This window comes from Eurosta solidaginis, chromosome 1 (genome assembly GCF_040869045.1).
Source record: "Eurosta solidaginis isolate ZX-2024a chromosome 1, ASM4086904v1, whole genome shotgun sequence".
Classification (NCBI taxonomy): Eukaryota; Metazoa; Arthropoda; class Insecta; order Diptera; family Tephritidae; genus Eurosta; species Eurosta solidaginis.
This window is the reverse complement of record NC_090319.1, coordinates 330734639-330760662: the sequence shown is the minus strand read 5'-3', so window position 1 is coordinate 330760662 and position 26024 is coordinate 330734639. Positions and strand designations below refer to the sequence as shown.

At 35.1% G+C, this 26024-nt stretch overlaps 1 protein-coding gene across 1 annotated transcript; it reads right to left on the bottom strand.

Moving 5' to 3' along the window:
- Nucleotides 1–983: 983 nt before the first annotated feature.
- LOC137237858 (sialin) lies at nucleotides 984–26024 on the bottom strand. The gene is made up of 7 exons (XM_067762159.1): nucleotides 25011–26024; nucleotides 21816–22052; nucleotides 13663–13959; nucleotides 4974–5123; nucleotides 4758–4890; nucleotides 2522–2766; nucleotides 984–1231 (listed from the first exon to the last, which is right to left on the bottom strand). Exons 1-7 carry the CDS (start codon nucleotides 25299–25301, stop codon nucleotides 1103–1105), a joined length of 1482 nt encoding a protein of 493 aa, XP_067618260.1. The 5' UTR covers nucleotides 25302–26024; the 3' UTR covers nucleotides 984–1102.

Sequence of the window (26024 nt, the reverse complement as noted above, 5' to 3'; positions counted from 1 at the left end):
TTATAAAACATTAAAAAACAAAATCACATGCATACGTTATAATACATATAAAATTAATCACAATATACAATTTTTGCAAAAATTAAAAAAAATACTATTTCATACATCTTCACTTCTTTTGTTCCAGTTAAACTTCCTTAACCATAACGCCATAGTCGTAACCATACCCATACCCATAACCATCCCCATTGTGATCGATTAATGGTGCCATATCTTAAACAGCTGACATTTTCATTAAAATGAGGAAAACGAAATTACAAACATATTCCACAAACAATAAGTCTCTTAATCAAAACGTATCCAAAATAATAAATAAAATATAAAAAAGTTAATAAATTCACCAACTCAAATATTTTTAGGTTATGCATATGGCGAAAAACCAAAAACCAATTGGTTGGCTATGTATGGTTATGGCCATGGCGCAATTATATGGTTGGCTCATCTCATCAGCTGATTTTATTTATTTCATTGCATGGTCGATGGGATTGTCAAAAGGAGATGGCAAACTCAAACTGAAACTAACACATTGGCAACATTTTCTTACAAAAACTGCTAAGTTTTATGTTTCCATTCCATACCATTCGCACTAACACCAATACACAAATTTTGACAATTTGAACAAACATATTTTGTTATTGTACAGATGAGCCAACCATATAGTTGAACCATGGTTATGGCTTTAGCGTTATGGTATGGCACCATTAATCGATTACATTGATTTCCATAACGTTGGTTCGATCAGCTGTTTTATCTGGTTATGGATAAGTCACCATTAATAGACCCTTAAGGGCGATTAATGGTGCCATACCATAACGCTAACTCGATTATATTGATTTCTATAAGGGAGGTTCGATCAGCTGTTTTATCTTTTTATGGCTTTGTGGTTATAAGTCACTATTAATACGCCCTTTAAGGCTCAGCAACAAAAATGACTTGATTTTTCTGTTTATAATAGATGGTTTTATATGTAAAAACTACAACAATAACATTTATGTACAAATTTTAATAAAAAATTAAAAAACAAAATCACATGCATAGGTTATTACATATAAAATTTATCACAATATACAATCTTTGAAAAAATTAAAAAAAAATAGACTATTCATACGTCTTCACTTCTCTTGTTCCATGCTTGTAATTTCGAGCTGCCAAATCCGGTAAAAATGATTGCAGATAAAACGTAGGAAACAATCAATGAAAATATGACATAGTTCCATTCGCCTTTAGTACCCTGTAATATAAGAAAGCGTTGGAAAAAACTTTGATGTTATATTAAATTTCGCACACGTAGAACAAAATAGCGGTTAAATTGAAAAAAAAAAAAAACATTTGCTTATCTAGATTAAAATAAGAAACATGTTTGCAACACATCAACAAATATAAACTACGGTTTTTGAGGTTGCGTATTTGCCATGACGTAGCAAATGCATAGCCGTATACTTTTTTGGCGTTTTGTGTAAAAATACTACACCAGTTTGCAAATGCAATGATGCTAGGCCAATATCCCTATTATTAACGGTTCACAATCAGTTGCAAATGGTTTTGCATGGTTGCATAGCAAATTTTCAATGCATACAATACACAATACAACAACGAAATATATGAAAATGCACCTGTTAAAAATTTTGCGGAATGCAATGCTAAATTTTATTACTTTTGGAATGCAATCTAAAAAGCACAATTTCGAACAGCTAATATTCCCTACAAGAACAGTTTTGGTTAGATTACTAATGGTCTCAATGGTAGTATAAATCGATTTTATAAAACAAAATTAATAAATATATGCCTTTTTCTAACACTGCGCAGACATGTGTTTCAGTTTATTCGTGATTTACGAACTGGTTTTTGAAAATTTTTTTACCCTAATTTGCCTAATTTGCATTTAAAATTCCTAATCCTTGGTTATCATTGAGGCTGGGTTTTTCAGAAAAGTGCTATTTGTGCTTCTTAGGGAAGTTGTGACAAAGTAACCCTGGTATCTCGAGGTAGGCTACGTCACGTTTTTGCATACGTGTTGATTTGCCTTCATTTACGGCATCTATAATAATCTAGAAAGTATTCAGGCTGCTTACAGCACCTACATAAGTATATAGAGTTTACTATCGAGTAAGTATACAGTGTAACCAACAAAAATGTATAAAATTCTATCAAGATGTTGAAAGGGGCCTGCCTTGCATGCAAACAATTTGAGAGTCCCCATATGGTGATTGGATAGAACTTTCTTTTCGGGCAACGCGAGGTTCTTTACATTATATATGGATAAATACACTTAAATGCACAAATACACGTTTCCCATACTGGCGCCTTTATAAGGTCTATGCAGAGTTTTCTATTATAGGACACATCCAAGTAAAGCTCAGGGTATAAACGTATTTTCCTAGATTTTTGTCCGTCGCCAAATTATTGGCTATTTGGATTGCCCGATTACCAACATTTACAAAATATTTTAAAACTATATGGATAATTATTGACAGATTTTTACATATGTATGGGGAGTGTAGTATTTGGTACCCTTAATTACCTGCGTTACTAAAGCGGCAATGATGACCGGTGATACAAAACCGTTTATTGTTGAAAGAGCATTTGAGATTCCTGAAAGCAGACCCGCATATGACGGTGTTAGGTGTAACAAAGTTGTCCAATAACCACTTGAAAATCCCATATCGGTAAAAAATCCAACAAATAAGATACACAAATTTATAATGACGACTTGTTCAGCGCCGGCCAGCACAACAATTGTTAAAAATATTATTGAAAATATTGTACCTTTAAAAGATTTGAAATATTTATAAATTAAGTGGTAGATATTTATATTCAAATAAAATTTAGTAGTAGAGCGCTTGACATGTAGATGATGCTATGAAGTTACTAATGCTTCAATTAAAAATTAAACCAAAAAATTTGTTTTCATTTACAAAGTTTAAATAACTGAATTATGGAAAATGTCTCACACTATTTAAAAAATTAACTAGTGGGGCTTGAATTCTACGAATAACAGTTTTCAATTTCCGCTACATAGTCATTGTGGTTTATTCATTGTATATACATAGTAGGTACTAGAGTTATGCTTGGTTTTCATTACGTCAGAATGACTGACACCTTACATTACCTCAAGCTTACACGCTTGTCAGTTGGGGGTTCACAGAAATTTCCATTATGTCACATTAAGGGGCAATTAATGGTGACTTATCTATAACCAGTTAAACAGCTGATCGAACCAACCTTATGAAAATCAATGTAATCGATTAATGGTGCCATACCATAACGCTAAAGCCATAGCCATATCATACCCAACCAATTGCTTTTGGTTTGTCGCCATATCCATAACCAAAAAATATTTGAGTTGGTGAATTTATTAACTTTTGCATATTTTATTTATTGTTTTGGATACGTTTTGACTAACAGACTGCGCAGCTATGACAGGTTGTCTGAAAAAATTTTCTACTTACTATTCCAAAAACAAAATACAATTTTTCAATTATAGAAAAATGAAAAAAAAAAAATAATCATTACAAAAAAAAAAAATATTATTCTGGCCTTGAGCTCGTTTCGAACCTTAAATCCTTTATCAATAGGCCGATAAAACAAAAAAAATTGTTAATAAACCGAGAGCAATTGGTAAATGTCAAATAAAATAATTGGCAATAAACAAATCCAAAATTATCACTGTCTTGCAACAGATGGCGCATCGCTGATCAAATATAGTTGTAAAGAGGAATAGAAGTAGCAATTTATCAGTCAAACTAAACACCGCTGTATAGCTAAATGGTTAGCGCAGCGGGCCTAAAGCGTACTGATGATGAAGGCTTAGCACCTTTCGAAATGGATCTATCTACCTATCTATCTATCTACGCAGTTATGGCAGGTTGTCTGAAAAATTTTCTACTTACTATTCCAAAAACAAAATACAATTTTTCAATTATAGAAAAATTAAAAAAGCAAAATTCATTACAAAAAAAAATTATTGTTCTGGCCTTGAGCTCGTTTAGAACCTTGAATCGTTTATCAATAGGCCAATAAAAAAAAAAAAAAAAAAAATTAAAAGAGACTTATTGACTTATTTGTTTTATTGATTTTCCGACAGGGTGGTTAAATAATGTATATTGGAACGATTTACCGTCATCCCTTGTCAAATTTGGTTTCGAGACAAACCGGTTTCGGCGCTGTGTCATCACCTGTGTCGATTTTCGTTCTCTTATTGTTTGTGGAATATGTTTGTAATTTTATGCGATTTCCTCATTTTTATGAAAATGTTAGCTGTTTAAGGTTATGGCACCATTAATCGATCACAATGGAGATGGTTATGGATTTGGTTACGACTATGGCGTTAGGGTTAAAGAAGTTTAACTGGCCCTTTACTCTCGCTCAGTCGATAAAGCAGTACGAGGTCAAAACTTACGCATACATTTTGTGTTCATTTATTTCACAACCCGTTTCATTATTTCCAGTTGTTCACACGTTGTCGAATTATTAATTGATAGGACGCCAGTTGGCAAACGAAAATAAATTACCGACCACGTTAGCAAATGAAATTTAAATATCAAATTGGCTATAATGTTGGGCAGTTGACGTTTTGCTTCCTGGTCAATTCAATTGTCACTTGACGTTGTTTGACAAGTCGTTTTCATTGAGAAAATTTTTAATGTCCGTCATTTTGACGTAAAGAAATGTTTTTAAATATTTACTAACGTAAGGATTTATCGGATTAACAACTGAGTTAGGTTGATATTCCATACAGCCGACGGTTGCATACTTACAAAACAAATAAAATAATTTGGAAAAAAGTGTACGCTTATAGTAAGGCCTTTTCTCAATATAAGCACATGTTGGTACCATGATAAATTTTGAAATAATTCCACCTAAAAATGGAGTTGAAGAATAGATGCCCGACTATAGTAGGATATGTAAAATGTAATAAAAATATTAAAATTATATAGTTTTATTAGATAAAATATACAGTAAGTTTTACATACTTCTGATATTGAGAGACCCAAAGCTTCTTTCAAAAATCGCGGCAACATAAGCGAAAAAATCATTATGCCAAAGCTGTGAAGTACATGCGTCAATATGAAGGCATATACTGGGACACAAGTGAGAATATCCTTCCAAGGAATGCGATGTGACTGAAAATAAAAACGATGAAAATTTTATGATAAAAACCGGATATGCCACACACTTAGCATTCAAACAGCAATAAACCAAAACCAACATTCGTTCTGGTATGTTGATTCTCCGACAGGGTGGTTGATTGATGTATACCTATAGAAACGATTCTCCGTCATCACTTGACAAGGGAGGACGGCAAATCGTTCCAATATGCATCAAAACCAACATTGTTTAAAAAACGTGAAAACTTACTGCCTTTCCGATATGAGATTAAATAATTTTCAGTTTTCGCCAAGCATTTCATCGGTGGGGAGTAGCGATATTATTGATGATATCATATAGATCGGTCGTTGTTGATTTTAGAAACGCGATATACTAGTATGTTCGACAAATAAGCTTTTTGAAAAACTATACTTAGGCCCGGTTTTTCAGTAGTTGGTTAAGCTAAGTTTAAACTAAGTTTACTTAAACTGTAGTCAAATTCAAACTCCAGTTAAACTACTGAGCAGTTTTTCAGTCACAGTTTAAGGCCGCCTTTTTTGTGCGGGAAGATTGGTTTTTTTTTTATTATTATTTAGATAATTTGTAGATACGGCAACAGCTGGATTTTGTTTACCCAACAAACATGAAAAAAAGTTCTCCAGCGAAATTATATATCTAGTTCCGGATATCCGGAATTCCGTGATATCCAACATCGTTATTTAATTATTCTTAAACCAGATAGTTCTCGAGTTGATATTCAACTTCATTCTCCAATCACTATCCAACTTTTGAGAAATTTTGTAAAATTAAAAGTTTTCGCGATGATCTCCAACGGCATTAATATTTTCCAAATATTATCCTAATTTCGAGAGATTTTGAGAAATGTACAGTTCTCAAATGAGTATTCAACACATATCTAGAGTTGATATCCTACATTGCATATCGAGTTGAGGTGGAATTTGACAAAAATCTCCAAGGTGGTACCACCAAACACCAAAACCAACAGCTGTTTATTGTGAGAAATAAAACCTGGTTGATAGCAGTAATGAAGCGTAATTAATCAAAAATAAATTATGTAGGCGGCCGCCGTGGTGTGATGGTAGCGTGCTCCTTCTACCACACCGAAGATCCTGGGTTCACGAACCGGGCAAGCAAAAAGTTTTAGAAACAAGGTTTTTCTATTAGTAGAAAATTTTTCTAAGCGGGGTCACCCTCGACAGTGTTTGGCAAGTACTACGAGTGTTTTTCTAAAATCGAAAGCTCTCAGTGGAAACTCATATGCCTTGTAGATGCCGTTCGGAGCTGAAATAAAACAAGTAGGTCCCGTCCCGTCATTTTGTAGGAACAATTAAAAGGAGCACGACGCAAATTGGAAGAAAAGCTCGGCCTTAAACTCTTCGGAGGTTATCGCGCTTCACATTTATTTATTTTTTAAATTATATATATTTCTTTTTATTTTCGTGAAAACACTGTAATAAAAATCTTACATTTGAGTATAGTTAGATAACCACAAGTTGGGAATTAAATTTTTTCAACTTAAGTAATAGCATTTTTTGCTTTATAAAAAATTACCTCTTTTGCTGAGTACGCTATGATTCTCGAGTTGAAACAACTCTTCAGATTTTAGAAGTATGCCTAGTTATCAACATGAGCTCTAATAGTACTCAAGCCCAAATGCTTGTTGGGTATATTCGACGCCATTTCGAACGAACGCAAATCACCGATAGGTTAACTAGAGTTTAACTCTGCCAGATCGGCCGCTTAAGCTCAGCTTAACTTCAGTTAAAGTGAACTGAAACACTATAGAATAAGTTTAAGCGTGGCTTAACTGACAAACTTAGTTGAACTTGTACTGAAAAACCGGGCCTTAGCAATGGGTTTTATTCATAACACTCCCTCTCCCATATCTCCCTATAGTGTTAACTACTTTGTATTCTTTACTTTAATTTTTAAAATAATTTTTAATTGAGTTTTCGTGTTAATTCTAATTAGTTGGAAAATATCTAAACTCAAAAGTAAACAAAAATAAATTTGTATACTTAAAATCAAAATAAAAGATTTTTAAAATATCAACTTGAATATTGATATATTGGCGATCCTACGAACCTAAATGGTAGTTTGCATATTTAAAGCAAAAGAAAAATAAATACGAAGAAATTAAAATCTGCGAACAGATGAATTGCTTTAACAGTGTTGTAGCAAACTAGAAAAGTGGCGAGACTAATGTAATTTTATCCTGCGATCCTACAATTGCAATTTTTTTTTTTTATGTGTGGTTATTTGATTGACTTTTAAACTGCAACATTATATTTTAAATTAATATTCCTGTGCTACGATAATTTGTGTACCACGACATATTTTAGCGACTCAATTTTAAAATAAACATTTTGAGTTAAAATAAACTGCATCGTGCAAATTACTTTAAATGAATATACATTATATATCGTGCACATACATTATACATTGTGCTAAATTTTTCGAGTGAATTAAACAAACTATATTATCATTAATATTTACGCCTTATTCGAAGATTTTGAAATGCAACAACAAATATTCATCTACAAGAAATTTAAAGTATATCAACATAATGTAGCGACAATTCAACAGAATATCAACCATCAATTATAACAACTTTATAGCATAACAGCAACAACAACACAATACACACAAGAACGGATTTAAAGTATAAGACATCATGATGAAAATGATAAGATTTATAAAGAAAACAACAAAGCCATTGCATAAACAACAACAGCGATGTATTTAATTGTTATCACGTCCAAAAATCGCAATTGATTCCCTTAAAATCTCTACAATCATCAATCAACTACTTATTATTTTTTACATTTTTTATTAAAATTAATTTTATGTAAGTATAATTTTTATTTTAATATTAAATTAAAAATTTTTCAATTATAATTAAAATTAAAATTTTAAACCTTTCAAATTTTCAAATTTATTTTAAGATTATTTTTATATTTTAAAAATTCTATATAAATTATTTAATTTACTTATTTTTTATATAAAATTAAATATTTTATTTAAGTTGTTAACTCCCTTTCCAAAAAAATTCTTAAATATTTCCTAATTTTCAAATTTTTCATTTATTTATTTTTTTTTCATATGGTTCTGCGTTCACCAATACGAACCCGTAATTTTACAAATTCGGAAAATCAAAACAACAACTATACAAATAACACAATGACTCACAATACAACTCAAAATTCTAACATTAATACAACAAAAACAACATCTCTAATATAACACATGATACTTCAATACAAGATAACTTCACAAATATTTCTTCTACTAAATCTATTAAATTACCACAATTTTGGCAAGAATCTCCCGATGCCTGGTTTTTTACTTGTTGAAGGACAATTTGAAATTAATAATATCACTGATGATAATTTAAAATTTCAAAATGTTCTAGTTACCCTTCAACGAGATACTATTCCTAAAATTTTTGACATTATTAACCCTCCTCCTCTTTTCAATAAATATAATACAATTAAAATGATTTTATGCGAACGATTTTAACTTAGCGAAGAAAAACGATTGGAACAATTATTTTCAAAAACTGAACTTGGTGATCATTCACCATCTGAATTATTCATATTTATGAAATCACTTATAGGTACTAACTCCATTGTAAGTCAAGAATTACTTTTTAAATTATGGATTCGTAAATTGCCACAAGAAATACAAATCCATTTAACTTCTATTAACAATCAAAACAAAGATGAAGTAATTATTTTAGCTGACAAACTTTTTGATTTAATCAACAAACCTCATTCTTTCAAATCTCCTGTAGTCTCAAGTATAAATAATAATATTTTAGAACAATGCGTTAAAAATTTAACTGAATTAACCACGGCTATTTTTCAAAATTTAAATAAAATTTCTAATGATATTAATAAATTACAAATCCGTTCAAGATTTAAAGATAGAAATAGATCTAAATCTCGAAATTTTTCAAGATCAAGAAATTTTTCAAACTATCGTAATTTTAATTCACAAACAATTATTTGTTGGTATCACAAAAAAATTAAGAATAACGCTCTTAAATGTATACCCCCATGTAATTTTAATCAAAATCATAATTCAAATTACGAACAAAATTTAAACTGAAACGATCCATTATGACGGTGACGGATAATGGAACTATTATTAAACCTACTCGTCGCCTATTCATATTTGATAAATTCAATAAACTTAATTTTCTTATCGATACCGGCGCAGTTGTATCAGTTATTCCTTTTTCTAAATTTAAAATTTATAAAAGAAATTCGGATCTTAATTTGACTGCAGCAAATGGTTCTTCAATTGAAACTTTCGGTACAAAACTACTTAAAATTGATTTAGGTTTAAGAAGAGATTTTGAATTTCCATTCATTATTGCGAACATTGATACACCAATTTTAGGAGCAAACTTTATAGAAAAATTCGGAATTATTGTCAATATTAAAAATAAAGAAATAATGGATTCTACTACAAAAATTAAAGTTGCTGGATCTTCTGGATTTTCTGATATTTTCTCACTCAAAATTCCTATTGTCGAAAATAAGTTTTCAAAATTACTTAATGAAATTCCATCCTTTACCTGCGAACCAGATTATACTAAAAAAGTTAAACACCATACGGTTCACAGATAGAAACAAAAGGTATTTTACCATTTTCGAAACCCAGACGTCTTGATCCAATCAAACTTAAAATTGCTAAAACTGAATATGAATTTTTAGTTAAAACTGGTATATGCAGACCCTCAAATTCTCCTATTGCATCTCCACTTCATCTCGTTCCTAAAGAAGAACCAAATGATTGGAGACCTTGCGGAGACTATCGAAGACTTAATTTTATTACTACACCAGATCGGTATCCTTTACCACATATTCACGATTTAACAATTGATTTAAAAAACAAACAATTTTTTTCCAAAATTGATCTTGTGCGTGCCTACCACCAAATTCCAATGGCAGAAGAAGACATTCATAAAACTGCAATAACTACCCCTTTTGGAATGTTTGAATTCGTAAGAATGCCCTTCGGTTTACGAAACAGTGCTCAAACTTTCCAACGCTTTATTAATGAAGTATTTTCTGATTTCGATTTTGTATTTACATATATTGATGACATTCTTATTGCCAGTGATAATGAAGATCAACATATAAATCATTTGAAATCAGTTTTCAAAAGACTTTAAGAATATAATTTAAATATTAAACCTTCAAAATGTACTCTCGGTGTAAATAAATTAAATTTCTTAAGTTACGAAATTTCAGGCGAAGGTATTAAACCATCTTTAGATAGAATTGAAATCATAACAAATTTTGAAAAACCAATTTCTATAAATAAATTACAAAAATTTTTAGGTATGATAAATTACTATCACAGATATATTAAAATGTTAGCAACAGAACTTAGTCCTCTTCATGAAATGTTAACACATGCAATTAAAAACAAACTCAAACAATTAAATTGGACAAATGAAACCACAACAGCTTTCGAAAATGTTAAAAAACTGTTTGCTAAAAATACTTTACTTACACATTTCGACAAAAATGGTACTTTATCATTAGCAGTAGATGCATCAAATGTTGCTATTGGAGCAGTTCTTCAACAAACTAGCAATAATATACTAGAACCTTTAGCTTATTTTTCAAGAAAATTAACTTCAACAGAAACTAAATATTCAACATTTGATCGTGAACTTTTGGCAATTTATAATTCAATTAAACATTTTCTTGAAGGTAGAACTTTTACAATTTATACTGATCATAAACCTTTAATTCATGTTCTAAATTCTAAAGTAGATAGATCTCCTCGTCAACTACGTCATCTTGAATATATTGCTCAATTTACAAATGATATTCAATATATACGTGGAAAAGACAACATAGTTGCCGACACACTTTCCCGTATTCCAGAAATAAATGCAATTTCAACTCTAGATATAAATTTAGAAACTTTATATAAAGAACAACAAACTGATACATTTTTACAAAAAACCATTTCTGATCAAATTTCTAAAAATAATTTAAAAGAAATTCATATTCCAGTTATTAATTTAAACATATGGTGTGATGTTTCTCTACAACCTTTTCGACCTTATGTTCCACATTCTATGAGAAGAATTATATTTGACAAAATTCACTCATTATCTCATCCAAGTATAAGAACAACTAGAAAATTAATTCAAAATAAATATTATTGGCCTAACATGCGTAAAGAAATTAACGATTGGACTTCATCTTGCATCAATTGTCAAAAGTCCAAAATTTCAAGACATACTAAATCTCCTATTCAAAAAATTCAAATACCATCAGGTCGTTTTGAACATATTCATATGGATATTGTTGGACCTCTTCCAGTTTCAAATGAAAATTGTTATATTTTAACAATTATTGACAGATTTTCACGTTGGCCTGAAGCTTATCCAATTAAAGATATTTCAACAAATACTATAGTAAAAAGTTTTATTCAAAATTATATACCACGATTTGGTATACCATTGAATATTACAGTAGATCAAGGTTCACAATTTACCTCAAATTTTTTTACGGAATTAACTAAACTTTTAGGTTCTCATAAAATTCATACATCTTCTTACCATCCCCAAGCAAATGACATGATAGAGAGATTTCATCGAACTTTAAAAGCAGCAATTATAGCATCAAACGACTCGGTTCGTTGGTCTGACATTTTACCATTCATTCTACTTGGTTTACGAACTTCTATTAAAGAAGATTTAAAATGTTCATCTGCTGAACTTGTTTATGGCCAAACACTTAGAATACCTGGTGAATTAATTATTTCAAATAGTAATAAAGAACATGATTTTTCTAATGACGCTCTTCATAAAATAAGAGAATATTTTTCGTTTGTTCGTTCTAAAGTTTTTCATCATAACAAAGAAAACTTTTTCGTTCCTAAAAAATTACAAAATTGTGAATATGTTTTTGTTAAAATTCTTCGTAAATCTAATTTAGAATCACCTTATGAAGGACCTTTTAAAGTTATTTTTAAGAAACATAAAACATTTACAATTCAATACAAAAATACTATTAAAAATATTTCAATTGATTTATTTAAACCAGCAAACATACTTATTAACACTAATTTAAATACAAATAGAAATACATTAAACAACAAAAAACAAAAAAAGGTTACATTTAATATTAATAAATAATTTGTTTGTTTTAAATTTTCTTGGAGGGGGAGTAAATATAGTGTTAACTACTTTGTATTCTTTACTTTAATTTTTAAAATAATTTTTAATTGAGTTTTCGTGTTAACTTAAAATTTTTAAATAACTTCAAAAAAAGAAAATTCTGATTAGTTGGAAAATATCTAAACTCAAAAATAAACAAAAATAAATTTTTATACTTAAAATCAAAATAAAAGATTTTTAAAATATCAACTTGAATGTTGATATACTCCCCTCTTCCTCATTCCCTATATGGTCTGTTTCTTTTCATCTGATATTACAAATACCCTTCTGTTCTTCTGTCCTCCTTCATTTCTTTTACTCTCCATCTTTCTATCTTTTCTTTTTCGATTCAATTTTCTTTTTTCATTTTCCTCTTCCCCTTTCTCCTCATCTTCATCTTCATCATCACAAGTAACGAGTCCAAGCAAATTTGGTTTCGCAGTGGAAATAGACCTCTAATCAATCATTGACTGTTGTAAAAGTGGATCGTTGCATGACTGGAATACATGGCGAATGCAAAATGATTCCAACAAATGATTTCTGCTGTAGCTGATAGGGAATAGCAGAACACTTGCTTTACCGATGTCGTGCTCTGACAAAGATGCATTTGTAATGTCTGAACCGTTACAGTATCGAACCAGTATCACCTAAATGAAATAGTAGGTCTAGGTGTCCTGCTGCACTAAGGAGAAGCCACCACAGTCTAACCTAAGCTGGTCATGTTAGAGACCGGGAGCGCCCTCTGCAAAGGCGGAATCCATTAGATGGAAACTTAATCTCACTGTCGTAATTGACTCTAATGCCTTATCTACCTCTATTTTAAGGAATTTAGTATAGATTTGAAGCATAAAATATAGGTATCCTGTACTTCTAGCTGACTTTGGTAAGAAGATCATCGAGCTGTTATTCGTCCTAAAATACGCGTATCGAAAATTTGTTGAAGTGGGCACAGTTGGTTTCTCTTACAGTTTGTTTGCATGGGTGTATAATATAATCCCCACTTATACATAAATACAGAACACGAATTACACAATCCGAAAATACATAACCTAAGCAATCTTGATCCCGACACTCCCAAAAAATGAATTTTAGTAATCCCAACAAAACTCGAATGAACTGCATGTGCTCATAATGCTACCAGAATTTGTTTGATAACTAAACGCAGAACCCAAATAGGTACGAGGACTCAAAAATACAAACACCCGAGAATTTAAGAAATAAATTTAAGGGATCGGTTTTGTCGGGAATACTGAGGGGTCCCGGCTACCTAGTAAAGATCGTCGTAGCTGGGGTACACAAAAACAAATAGAGTTAATATCGAATAAATACTAATGAACCGTTTAATACTTTATGAATAAACTTACTTTGGATTTTTCATCGTTTGTTGATTGCAAATATTCACGTTCCTCCGCAGACAATCGGGGATGTGCGGCCAATGTGTTATAAACCAACCAATGACAGCTTATTCCAAATATTAAAGCAATACAACCAATGATATAAAATGTCAATTCCCAATTATAACGGCAGAGTAATGCAGATAATGGAAAGGCGATTAGAGCGCCGACTGAGTAGCCTCCATAACCAAATGCTACTAATGCCGCACGCTCTCTTTGATGTGCCCATGTGGAAAAGAGCTGATAGATTGATGGATTACCAAAACCCTGAATGATGTGGAGAAATATATAAAACTTTAAACTTTGATCATGTGGTTGATGGAATGAAATAAAATAAACTGCGCCCAAAGTACATATCAACGAAGTTTTCACTTATGGTGTGATGATACCAAGAGATCTCAGTACCTAATACCGTTATCATTTCGGCGAAATAAGGACAACCTAATGCTTGCTTTTCACATGGTCAAATTTGACCACAAACTTGGAAATATTAATGAAAACGGCCTGTCGTACAACGTCAAATGCGTTTGCCGTCCGTTTTGACTACAAAGTGGCAATGAAATTTACCAATAAATGAAAACGGCTATTCCCCAACGGTATGGCGAATTTGACGTTCAAATTTTATTCATGTTGTTAGTAATTCATTTTCGTTTGGCAGCAGGCGTTCCGAAACAACGTTAAATTATGAAATGGGTTGTTAAATAAATGTGCTCAAAATATTTGGGTTTTGACCACGCACTGCTTTAACGACAACTGCACAAACTTGGCAGTATTAATGAAAACGGCCTGTCATACAACGTCAAATGCGTTTGCCGTCCGTTTTGACTACAAAGTGGCAATGAAATTTACCAATAAATGAAAACGGCTATTCCCCAACGGTATGGCGAATTTGACGTTCAAATTTTATTCATGTTGTTAGTAATTCATTTTCGTTTGCCAGCAGGCGTCCCGAAAACCGTTAAATTATGAAATGGGTTGTTAAATAAATGAGCACTAAATATTAGCGTGGGTTTTGACCACGGACTGCTTTAACGACTTCGAGTCAGTAATGTGGCACAATGGAAACGCATTTGACCCCAACTGACTTGGCGATCAGCTTGAGGCAGTTTTTGATGTCAGTAAATTCGACCTGATGAATACCAAGCATTAGCTATATTAATGAAGGCGGCCTGTCGTACAGCGTCAAATGCTTTTGCCGTCCGTTTTGACTACAAAGTGGCAATGAAATTTACCAATAAATGAAAACGGCTATTCCCCAACAGTATGGCAAATTTGACGTTCAAATTTCATTCATCTCGTTAAGCCTCGTTTTCATTATGGCATATACGTCGTCAAATGTTGCCAAAATAATGAAAACGGGCTGCCAAATAGTGTCAGTTGCGTTTGCAGTCAGGTTTGACAGCTCACTTTCAGACAAAATGGCATCCAAGTGAAAACGACCAAATTTCAGTTTGCCAGCGCAGTTGGAAACGTTTGACACACAAAACAGATTTGCCAACATACTGGCAAATCTGTCATTAAAAGAGCAATTCTTTTTTGTTTGTATAGCCAAACGATCTCAAGAACGGCTCAACCGATTTAAATGAAATTTGGCACAGAGATAATGTATCACCTTCTAAAACTTTCTACTTAGGTGTTGCCACTCAGAATGTCTCACAAGGTTGCCACCTATTCGAAATTAAAAAAAAATTGCATGACATATACCGATATGGGTACCAAACCAAAGGTATTTCACTCCGCATTACAATAGGGACATTTTTGGGTAGGGTTGCCATTTAGGGTTGCCACCTATTCGAAATTTAAAAAACTTGCATGAGATATGCCGATATGGGTATCAAACGAAAGGTATTTCTCTCCGCATTACAACAGGAACATTTTTGGGTAGGGTTGCCATTTAAGGTTGCCACCTATTCGAAATTAAAAAAAAAATTGCATGAGATATGCCGATATGGGTATCAAACAAAAGGTATTTCACTCCGCATTACAACAGGGCATTTTTGAGTAGGGTTGCCATTTAGGGTTGCCACCTATTCAAAATTAAAAAAAATTGCATGAGATATGCCGATATGGGTATCAAACGAAAGGTAGTTCACTCCGCATTACAATAGGAACATTTTTGAGTAGGGTTGCCATTTAGGGTTGCCACTTATTCGAAATTAAAAAAAAATTGCATGAGATATGCCGATATGGGTATCAAACGAAAGGTATTTCACTCCGCATTACAACAGGGACATTTTTGAGTAGGGCTGCCATTTAGGGTTGCCACTTATTCGAAATTTAAAAAAGTTGCATGAGATATGCTGATATGGATATCAAACGAAAGGTATTTCACTCCGCATTACAATAGGAACATTTTTGAGTAGGGTTGCCATTTAGGGTTGCCACCTATTCGAAATTAAAAAAAAATTGCATGAGATATGCCGATATGGGTATCAAAAGAAATGTATTTCACTCCGCATTACAATAGCGACATTTTTGAATAGGGTTGCCGTTTGGGGTTGGAGTAGTTGGAGGGCGTAATGGATGAGTCAGCTTCAAATTCTGCAATTTTCGTTCACCCAGTCGGTAGTACCACTGAAAAAAGGAAGCGGGTGAGAAAACTGACTGAAAAATGGACAGCCGGCAAACGGAGAGGCTATTGCAGGAAGTATAGGTCAGGGAGGGGACCTTGAATTTCCTTTCGCCTCAATACAGGGACCGGAATTTGAGGTAGGCTCAATGGCAAGATGTTGCGAATATTTTAAAGATGTCGCGATTTGAGGTATCTGCCAAGTGGAATAGCCTCCGCTGCTCCTTCCGCGTGAGTTCTTTTTTATACTCAGTTGAGCAGAGCTCACAGAGTATATTAAGTTTGATTGGATAACGGTTGGTTGTACATATATAAAGGAATCGAGATAGATATAGACTTCCATATATCAAAATAATCAGGATCGAAAAAAAATTTGATTGAGCCATGTCCGTCCGTCCGTCCGTTAACACGATAACTTGAGTAAATTTTGAGGTATCTTGATGAAATTTGGTATGTAGGTTCCTGAGCACTCATCTCAGATTGCTGTTTAAAATGAACGATATCGGACTATAACCACGCCCACTTTTTCGATATCGAAAATTTCGAAAAACCGAATAATTGCGATAATTCATTACAAAAGAGAGATAAAGCGACAAAACGTGGTAGATGAGTTGAACTTATGACGCAGAATAGAAAATTAGTAAAATTTTGGACAATGGGCGTGGCACCGCCCACTTTTAAAAGAAGGTAATTTAAAAGTTTTGCAAGCTGTAATTTGGCAGTCGTAGAAGATATCATGATGAAATTTGGCAGGAACGTTACTCCTATTACTATATGTACGCTTAATAAAAATTAGCAAAATCGGAGAAGAACCACGCCCACTTTAAAAAAAAAAATTTAATATCTTTACAGTATATAAGTAAATTATGTCAACATTCAACTCCAGTAATTATATAGTGCAAGAAAATACAACAATAAAAGAAAATTTCAAAATGGGCGTGGCTCCGCTCTTTTTCATTTAATTTTTCTGGGATACTTTTAACGCCATAAGTCGAACAAAAATTAACCAATCCTTTTGAAATTTGACAGGGGCATAGATTTTATGACGATAACTCTTTTCTGTGAAAATGGGCGAAATCGGTTGATGCCACGCCCAGTTTTTATACACAGTCGTCCGTCTGTCCTTCCGCATGGCCGTTAACACGATAACTTGAGCAAAAATCGACATATCTTTAATGAAATTAGTTCACGTGCTTACTTGAACTCACTTTATTTTGGTATGAAAAATGAACGAAATCCCACTATGACCACGCCCACTTTTTCGATATCGAAAATTACGAAAAATGAAAAAATGCCATAATTCTATACCAAATACGAAAAAAGGGATGAAACATGGTAAGGTAATTGGATTGTTTTATTGAAGCGAATATAACTTTAGAAAAAACTTTATAAAATGGTTGTGACACCTACCATATTAAGTAGAAGAAACTGAAAAATTCTGCAGGGCGAAATAAAAAACCCTTAAAATCTTGGCAGGTATTACATATATAAATAAATTAGCGGTATCCAACATATGATGTTCTGGGTCACCCTGGTCCACATTTTGGTCGATATCTGGAAAACGCCTTCACATATACAACTACCACCACTCCCTTTTAAAACTCTCATTAATACCTTTAATTTGATACCCATATCGTACAAACTCATTCTAGAGTCACCCCTGGTCCACCCTTATGGCGATATCTCGAAAAGGCGTCCACCTATAGAACTAAGGCCCACTCCCTTTTAAAATACTCATTAACTCCTTTCGTTTGATACCCATATTGCACAAACGAATTCTAGAGTCACCCCTGGCCCACCTTTATGGCGATATCTCGAAACGGCGCCCACCTATGGAACTAAGGATTACTCCCTTTTAAAATACTCATTAACACCTTTCCTTTGATACCCATATTGTACAAACAAATTCTAGAGTCACCCCTGGTCCACCTTTATGGCGATATTTCGAAAATGCGACCACCTATACAACAACCACCACTCCCTTTTAAAACCCTCATTAATACCTTTAATTTGATCCCCATATCGTACAAACACATTCTAGAGTCACCCCTGGTCCACCTTTATGGCGATATCTCGAAAAGGCGTCCACCTATAGAACTAAGGCCCACTCCCTTTTAAAATACTCATTAACTCCTTTCGTTTGATACCCATATTGCACAAACGAATTCTAGAGTCACCCCTGGCCCACCTTTATGGCGATATCTCGAAACGGCGTCCACCTATGGAACTAAGGATTACTCCCTTTTAAAATACTCATTAACACCTTTCTTTTGATACCCATATCGTACAAACACGTTCTAGAGTCACCCCTGGTCCACCTTTATGGCGATATTTCGAAACGGCGTCCACCTATAGAACTAAGGCCCACTCCCTTTTAAAATACTCATTAACACCTTTCATTTGATACCCATATCGTACAAATATATTCTAAAGTCACCCCTGGTCCACCTTTATGACGGTATCTCGAAAAGGCGAACACCTATTAACGAAGGCCCACTCCGTTTAAAAAATACTCATTAACATCTTTCATTTGATAAACATATCGTACTAACAAAGTCTAGAGTCACCCCTGGTCCACCTTTATGGCGATATTTCGAAACGGCGTCCACCTATAGAACTAAGGCCCACTCCATTTTAAAATACTCATTAACACCTTTCGTTTGATGCCCATATTGTACAAACAAATTCTAGGGTCACCCCTGGTCCACCTTTATGGCGATATCTCGAAACGGCGTCCACCTATGGGACTAAGGATTACTCCCTTTTAAAATAGTTATTAACACCTTTCTTTTGATACCCATATTGAACAAACAAATTCTAGGGTCACCCCTGGTCCACCTTTATGGCGATATCTCGAAACGACGTGCATCTATGGAACTAAGGATTACTCCCTTTTAAAACACTCATTAACACCTTTCAGTTGATACCCATATCGTACAAACGCATTCTAGAGTCACCCCTGGTTCACCTTTATGGCGATATCTCGAAAAGGCGACCACGTATACAACAACCACCAATATACATCATTCAACCACCACTCCCTTTTAAAACCCTCATTAATACCTTTAATTTGATACCCATATCGTACAAACACATTCTAGAGTCAACCCTGGACCACCTTTATGGCGATATTTCGAAACGGCATCCACCTATAGAACTAAGGCCCACTCCCTTTTAAAATACTCATTAACACCATTCGTTTGATGCCCATATTGTACAAACAAATTCTAGGGTCACCCCTGTTCCACCTTTGTGGCGATATCTCGAAACGGCGTCCACCTATGGAACTAAGGATTACTCCCTTTTAAAATACTCATTAACACCTTTAATTTGATACCCATATCGTACAAACGCATTCTAGAGTCAACCCTGATCCACCTTTATGGCTATATCCCTAAATGGCGTCCACCTATAGAACTATGGCCCACTCGCTCATAAAATACTCTTTAATGCCTTTCATTTGATACACATGTCATACAAACACATTCCAGGGTTTCCCTCGGTTCATTTTCCTACATGGTTATTTTCCCTTATGTTGTCACCATAGCTCTCAACTGAGTATGTAATGTTCGGTTACACCCGAACTTAACCTTCCTTACTTGTTTTCTTTATAAATATACTAGCCTTTACCCGCGGCCCCGTCCGCAAGGAGAAATATATGGGCTATTCACGTTAGAATGCTTATCAAGTTATCTGTTTAAACATTTTTTTTGTCTAATGCACTTTATTTTTGTAATTGAGGATAACCTGATAGGATCCAACAAATGATCCCGAATTTATCCAAAAAAAGCCAAGAATTAACCCCGACGATATCGCAGACGGATCCCGAAAACCTTCCAGAAATGCCCCGGAAGGGTCTCCAAAAGTTCCCGGAATATTCCCAAAAAAACCCGAAATGACAACGACACGATTCTAGACTTATCCAGAGAACCACACAGAAATGATGCCGGAAGGGTCCCCAAACGATCCCGTACAGATCCCGAAAACCATCCAGAAATGCCCCGGAAGGGTCTCCAAAAGTTCCCGGAATAGTCCCAAAAAACCCGAAATAACAACGACACGATTCTAGACTTATCCAGAGAAACACACAGAAATGATGCCGGAAGGGTCCCCAAACGATCCCGTACAGATCCCGAAAACCCTCCAAAAATGATGCCGAAAGGGTCCTCAAGTGATCCCGTATTAGTCGAGAAAAAGTCCCGATATGACCCCGACGGAATCTCGTGCGGATCCCGAAAACTATCCAGACATGATGCCGGAAAGGTCCCCAAATGATCCCCTAATAGTCCCGAAATGACCCTGATGGGATCCCGGACGGATCCCTAAAGCCCTCCAGAAATGATGCTGAAAGGGTCCCGAAATGATCCCGTATTAGTCTCGAAAAAGTGCCGAAATTACCCCGACGGGATCCCGGACGGATACCCAAAACCATCTAGGAATGATGCCGAACGGTACCCCAAATTATCCCGAAAAAGTCCCGAAATGACCCTGATCGGATCCCGGACGGATCCCTAAAACCCTCCAGAAATGATGCCGAAAGGGTCCCCAAATGATCCCGTATTAATCGCGAAAAAGTCCCGAAATGACCTTGACGGGATCCCTGCCGGATACCCAAAACCATCTATAAATGATACCGGAAGGTACCCCAAATGATCCCGAAAAAGTCCCGATATGACCCTGATGGGATCCCGGACGGATCCCTAAAACCCTCCAGAAATGATGCCGAAAGCGTCGCCAAATGATCCCGTATTAGTCACGAAAAAGTCCCGAAATTACCCCAACGGGATCCCGGACGGATACCCAAAACCATCTAGTAATGATGCCGGAAGGTACCCCAAATGATCCCGTATTAGTCGAGAAAAATTCCCAAAATGACGCCGTCGGGATCCCGACCGGATACCCAAAACCATCTAGAAATGATGCCGGAAGGTACCCCAAATGATCCCGAAAAAGTTCCGAAATGGCCCCGATGGGATCCCGGACGGAACCCGAAAAGCAACCAGAAATGATGCCGGTAGGTACGCCAAATGATCCCGAAATGACCCCTTCGCTGTCAAAAATGTTTACTTAGCGTTTGACGTCAGTGGTGAAAACTGGATGTCAATCGACTGACACCACAATTTGATGACAGTCTTTGGCACACACTGCTATATCGACTTCATGCCAGTTTTTAATATGTAATGAAAACACATTTGACACCAAATCGCCATGGTGACAGTTATGTCAGTATTTGATGTCAGTGATTTTGACATAGTGAAACAAAGCATTAGTAATTCATTTTCGTTTGCCAGCATGCGTCCCGAAACCACGTTAAATTATAAAATGGGTTGTTAAATATTTGAGCTCATGGGTTTTGACCACGCACTGCTTAACCGACTTGAGGCAGTTTTTGATGTCAGTACCTTCGACCTAATATAAACCAAGCATTAGCCATATAAATGAAAACGGCTTGTCATACAACGTCAAATGCCTTTGGCGTCCGTTTTGACCACAAATGACTATTAAATTTAACCTTTCAGCAGGGACTGAGTCAAACTCATTCGTATTTACTTACCGCCACTAGTCCCTGAAGTAATCGCACAATAAAAGCTGCTACATAACTGATCCGCGAAAATGTCGGTATTAACATAAATAATATTGCTTGGGTTGTCATTGAGTGTATGAAAAAAAATTTGCCACCATATTTGTCAGCCAAACGACCGGCAAACGGAAGTGTAACCACATAGCCATAGTAAAATGTAGCCTGTATATTGATCTCCTGAGCTCGTGTCCACAGTACATTCGATACTGACTGAAATGAGGTAAAACTGTATTATTATTTACTAATATTAAAAGTTGTTGAGTTAACAATAAGTCGTATGTATGAATTTAATTAGGGGTATAGCCTATACCGTATAGGAGAGTCAGTTAGGATATTCCGACGTACTTGGATTAAGAACTCACTAGCGTTAGTAGCGAGTGCATGCCTTCAGATTGGAATATAATTATGCTTTACCCAATCTTCAAAAAATGTTACTGCGCAACCTGCGGAGTAAGCCTGAGAATGATAATCAGATCATAAGATAATGTTCTATTTACCGTAATGTTAATGCGCTCATTTCATATCTCAAGGGAATTTAAATCGTTTTTCACCTGGTCCTTCCAGCGGAGTGAGTGCCGCCTCCTTCCTCTGCTTCCATAGGCGGGTTCCGATAAAATACTTTCTTAGCCCTAGCATCATCTTTCGCTCGCATAACATGACCATCGTAGCCGCTGTGATTTAATTCGCTCGACTATATTGATGTCTTCATTAAGCTCATACAGCTCATCATTAAAACCTCTTCGGTACTCGCCGTCGCCGATGCGTAGAGGTTCATAAATCTTTTGAAGAATTTTTTCTCTTGATCATCCCCAGAGCCACCTCATATGATTTTGTCATGGTCCCGCCGACTCTTTGTTTGATAACAGCAGGCCGTTTTGTCCTCATTCACCATCAGGTGTTAATACCGATGATATCAATGATGTAACCATACTTAAAAAAAAAAAAAACATACTTAGGGACAGGGAAAAGAACACTTAGATTCCAATCATCGGGCATGCACTCGTCCGCCCATATTTTGAATAGAAGCGAATGCATGTCTCCTACCACCTCCTCTACGCCGTATTTGAATAGGTCGGCAAGTAATCCATCAGCACCCGCGGCCTTCTTGTTTTTTAATCTGGTTTTCCCTATTCTTACTTCATCATAGTCGAGTGGGGGGACAGTAACTCCATAAATTCGATTGCGGACTCGGGATCTCCATCTTGCCTAGGCAAAGTGTCGCCTCCATAATCTAAGCACCCTTTGTAACATCGGCTACCAGATCGCTATTTTCGCTTTTCAGGAGTTTGCTCCGGGCTTAAAAGCCTTCTCTGTAAAGTCGCCTCGCTACCATTTTCAACTAGCGGTAGCGTTCACACACTCTTCTTCAAACTACTAGAACTGAGATGGTCTATGGTATATGTGCCGATCCGGTTAAAAGAAGATCGCACAAGATGGTTTGGACACTGATCTTTGAGACGAAAGTGTTAGCGGTGACCAAAGCAGCAGCGATACAGGAAGAAAACTGCGCAAGCCGTAGTCGCTTAAACTTTTACAATACCAATCAGGCGGTCATTAAAGCAAGTGCAAATAAGCACTTGGAAGATTCGGAACATAGAGAAGCTAACAATCAATATAGGGCCTCGGTCATAGTATAAGCATAGGTGGTAACGAATTGGCGGATGAATCTAGACAATAGCTGCACATGATCAACCAGGCTGAAAGTTTCAAAATAATGTCAAATCAAATTTTCTTACGGACCGGCCAATTTAACCTAACCTAACTTCAGACAATATAGATTCTTTACGTTTCATTTCCCTAAAAGTGACACTAATGAACCTAGAAAGGAGACAATAGCTGTACATGATCAACCAGGCTGAAGGTGTCAAAATAATGTCGAATCAAATTTTTAGGTCTAGAAGCAGCTATTGGGATGGGCTATAAAAAACTTCTGGTGTTTTCCTACGTTTTTCATATTTTTTATAGCATAGGTCATGGTTTTTAAGGGTATTTTTCAGTTTTGTCGCCGAATGAAATTCTTACGGACCGGCCAATTCAACCTAACCTAACTTCAGACAATCTAGATTCTTTACGTTTCATTTCCCTAAAAGTAATACTAATGAATCTAGAAAAGAGACAATAGCTGCACATGATCAACCAGGCTGAAGGTGTCAAAATAATGTTAAATAAAATTTTCAGGTCTAGAAGCAGCTATTGGGATGGGCTATAAAAAACTTCTGGAGTTTTCCTACATTTTTCATATTTTTATAGCATAGGTCATGGTTCTTAAGTGTACTTTTCGGTTTTGTCGCCGAATGAACTTCTTACGGACCGAACAATTCAACCTAACCCAACTTCAGACCATCTAGATTCTTTACGTCTCCTTTGCCTAAAAGTGATACTAAGTTCCAACGTATAAAGTCACACTATGTTTGCTTACGAGGAGTTCGAACTTTTCCAAGAGCGGTTATTGATTGTTTTGTTATGAAACCCGGTTTTAATGTCCCTCGATAAGAGGTCCTTTTAGTAGAGGTTGTTTCATAGCAAATAATAGTACGCAATTTGTTCTAAAAAATTTACCTAAAACATGGGAGGGCACTTTGTTCTAAAGATTTTACCTAAAACTTGGTGCATACAAAACTGTTCGGCCAAGGGAGATGCCCGCTTAATGGATGTGTACGTTAGGAGAGGTTCCTCTGTATGTACATTGTAGATATAAAAAAAAAACTATATTTGAGTCTCAATAGCACAAAATTTATATGTAATTTTTGGACCTAAACACTACCATCTGAGGGATTCAAGGGGTTGTGTAGCGCAACCCTTTCAGCTTGTCAGCGCAATATATAGCTTCTCCAACCCCAATTGTCAACCTCACCTATCCGTGGCGAATCCTGTTTCACTAACAGACGAGGCTCTGACGACCCCAAGGTCCTTATGGAACTTGGGGGTGGGGAGGGAGGGTTGGCCTGAAGGTATGATATGGCCATATAAATCGTTCCCGAGATGGTCGGGCTATCACTTTAATGGTGCTGTGTTACCGGATCTGAATCCGGCAAAGGACCATCATATCGATAACACTCCCCAAAGCCTTCGGGGAGTAACCTTATCGCTACAACAACAACAACAACCATCTCTGGGGGGAAAAACTTGTTTATTTGATCTACAAGGGTGGTCCCTGTATGTACTTACACTCTGCTTCGTTTCCACGCCATCGGTAGTATATAAATAAATCGGATGTTCTATGGGATGTAATGAGCTATTATTGGGTGTATAAATTTGTGGCTCAACATCGTGTTTCACCATACAAAGTATCGTAAAATTGAATGCATTACGCATGCATAAATGCATTATCATAGAAAAAAATGCACATATAGCATAAATTAAACGCACTGAGCAACAAAGTGGATGGTGGGGATGGGAATCTGTAGAACTGTGTCCTTGCTCCATGGTAATACGATTTGTCCGCGCTCGAGAAGGCATTTGAATTAATACAAAAAAATTTTAAATATTCAATTCAAGATATACGATAATTTTTTATTTCTTATATTACACATATGCACATGCACACACACATGTACGATCACGTAAACTTTTCACTAAATGTATGAACTTATAATGTCATTTTTATTCGAAGCGTATTTTAGAATTTTTTTACAAAATATAAGTGGAAAACTTTGAATGCTTTTTTGGCGCAATGTTTTTGTTAAATTCTGAAATTTTTTTTGCATTGCTTTTTTGTTTGTTGAGCGCGATCGCGAATGTGAGAACTTTAACTAAGGTGTTGGCGGTTAGATGGTATTCGTTGCACCTGCACATACACCGGGTACCTAACTGTAAAAAACACGTTCGCTATTTTTTTTTTATATAATTACATATGTGTAGCTATTTTGCTGACATTTTTCAAAGCTCTTTTGTTTGTTTATGCACTTTTTTTATTATTACATTCTTATTAGCGGCAAACTTTGAAAATTATTTCTTTAATGTCACGTTCACGTGGAGCATTCGAAGCTATGCATAACCTCTTAGAAAAAAAAAAAACACAATTATGCAATTTATCCTGCTCCCCCCTCCCCGTTTATCCCGAGCGCTTGCATTGGGTTAATTTAGCATAAAGCACAACTTCGTTGGTTGTTAACAAAACAAACAAGAAAAGAAAAATAGGAAAGAAAACAAAAAATATGAAATCAAGCGCAAAGTTTGGCG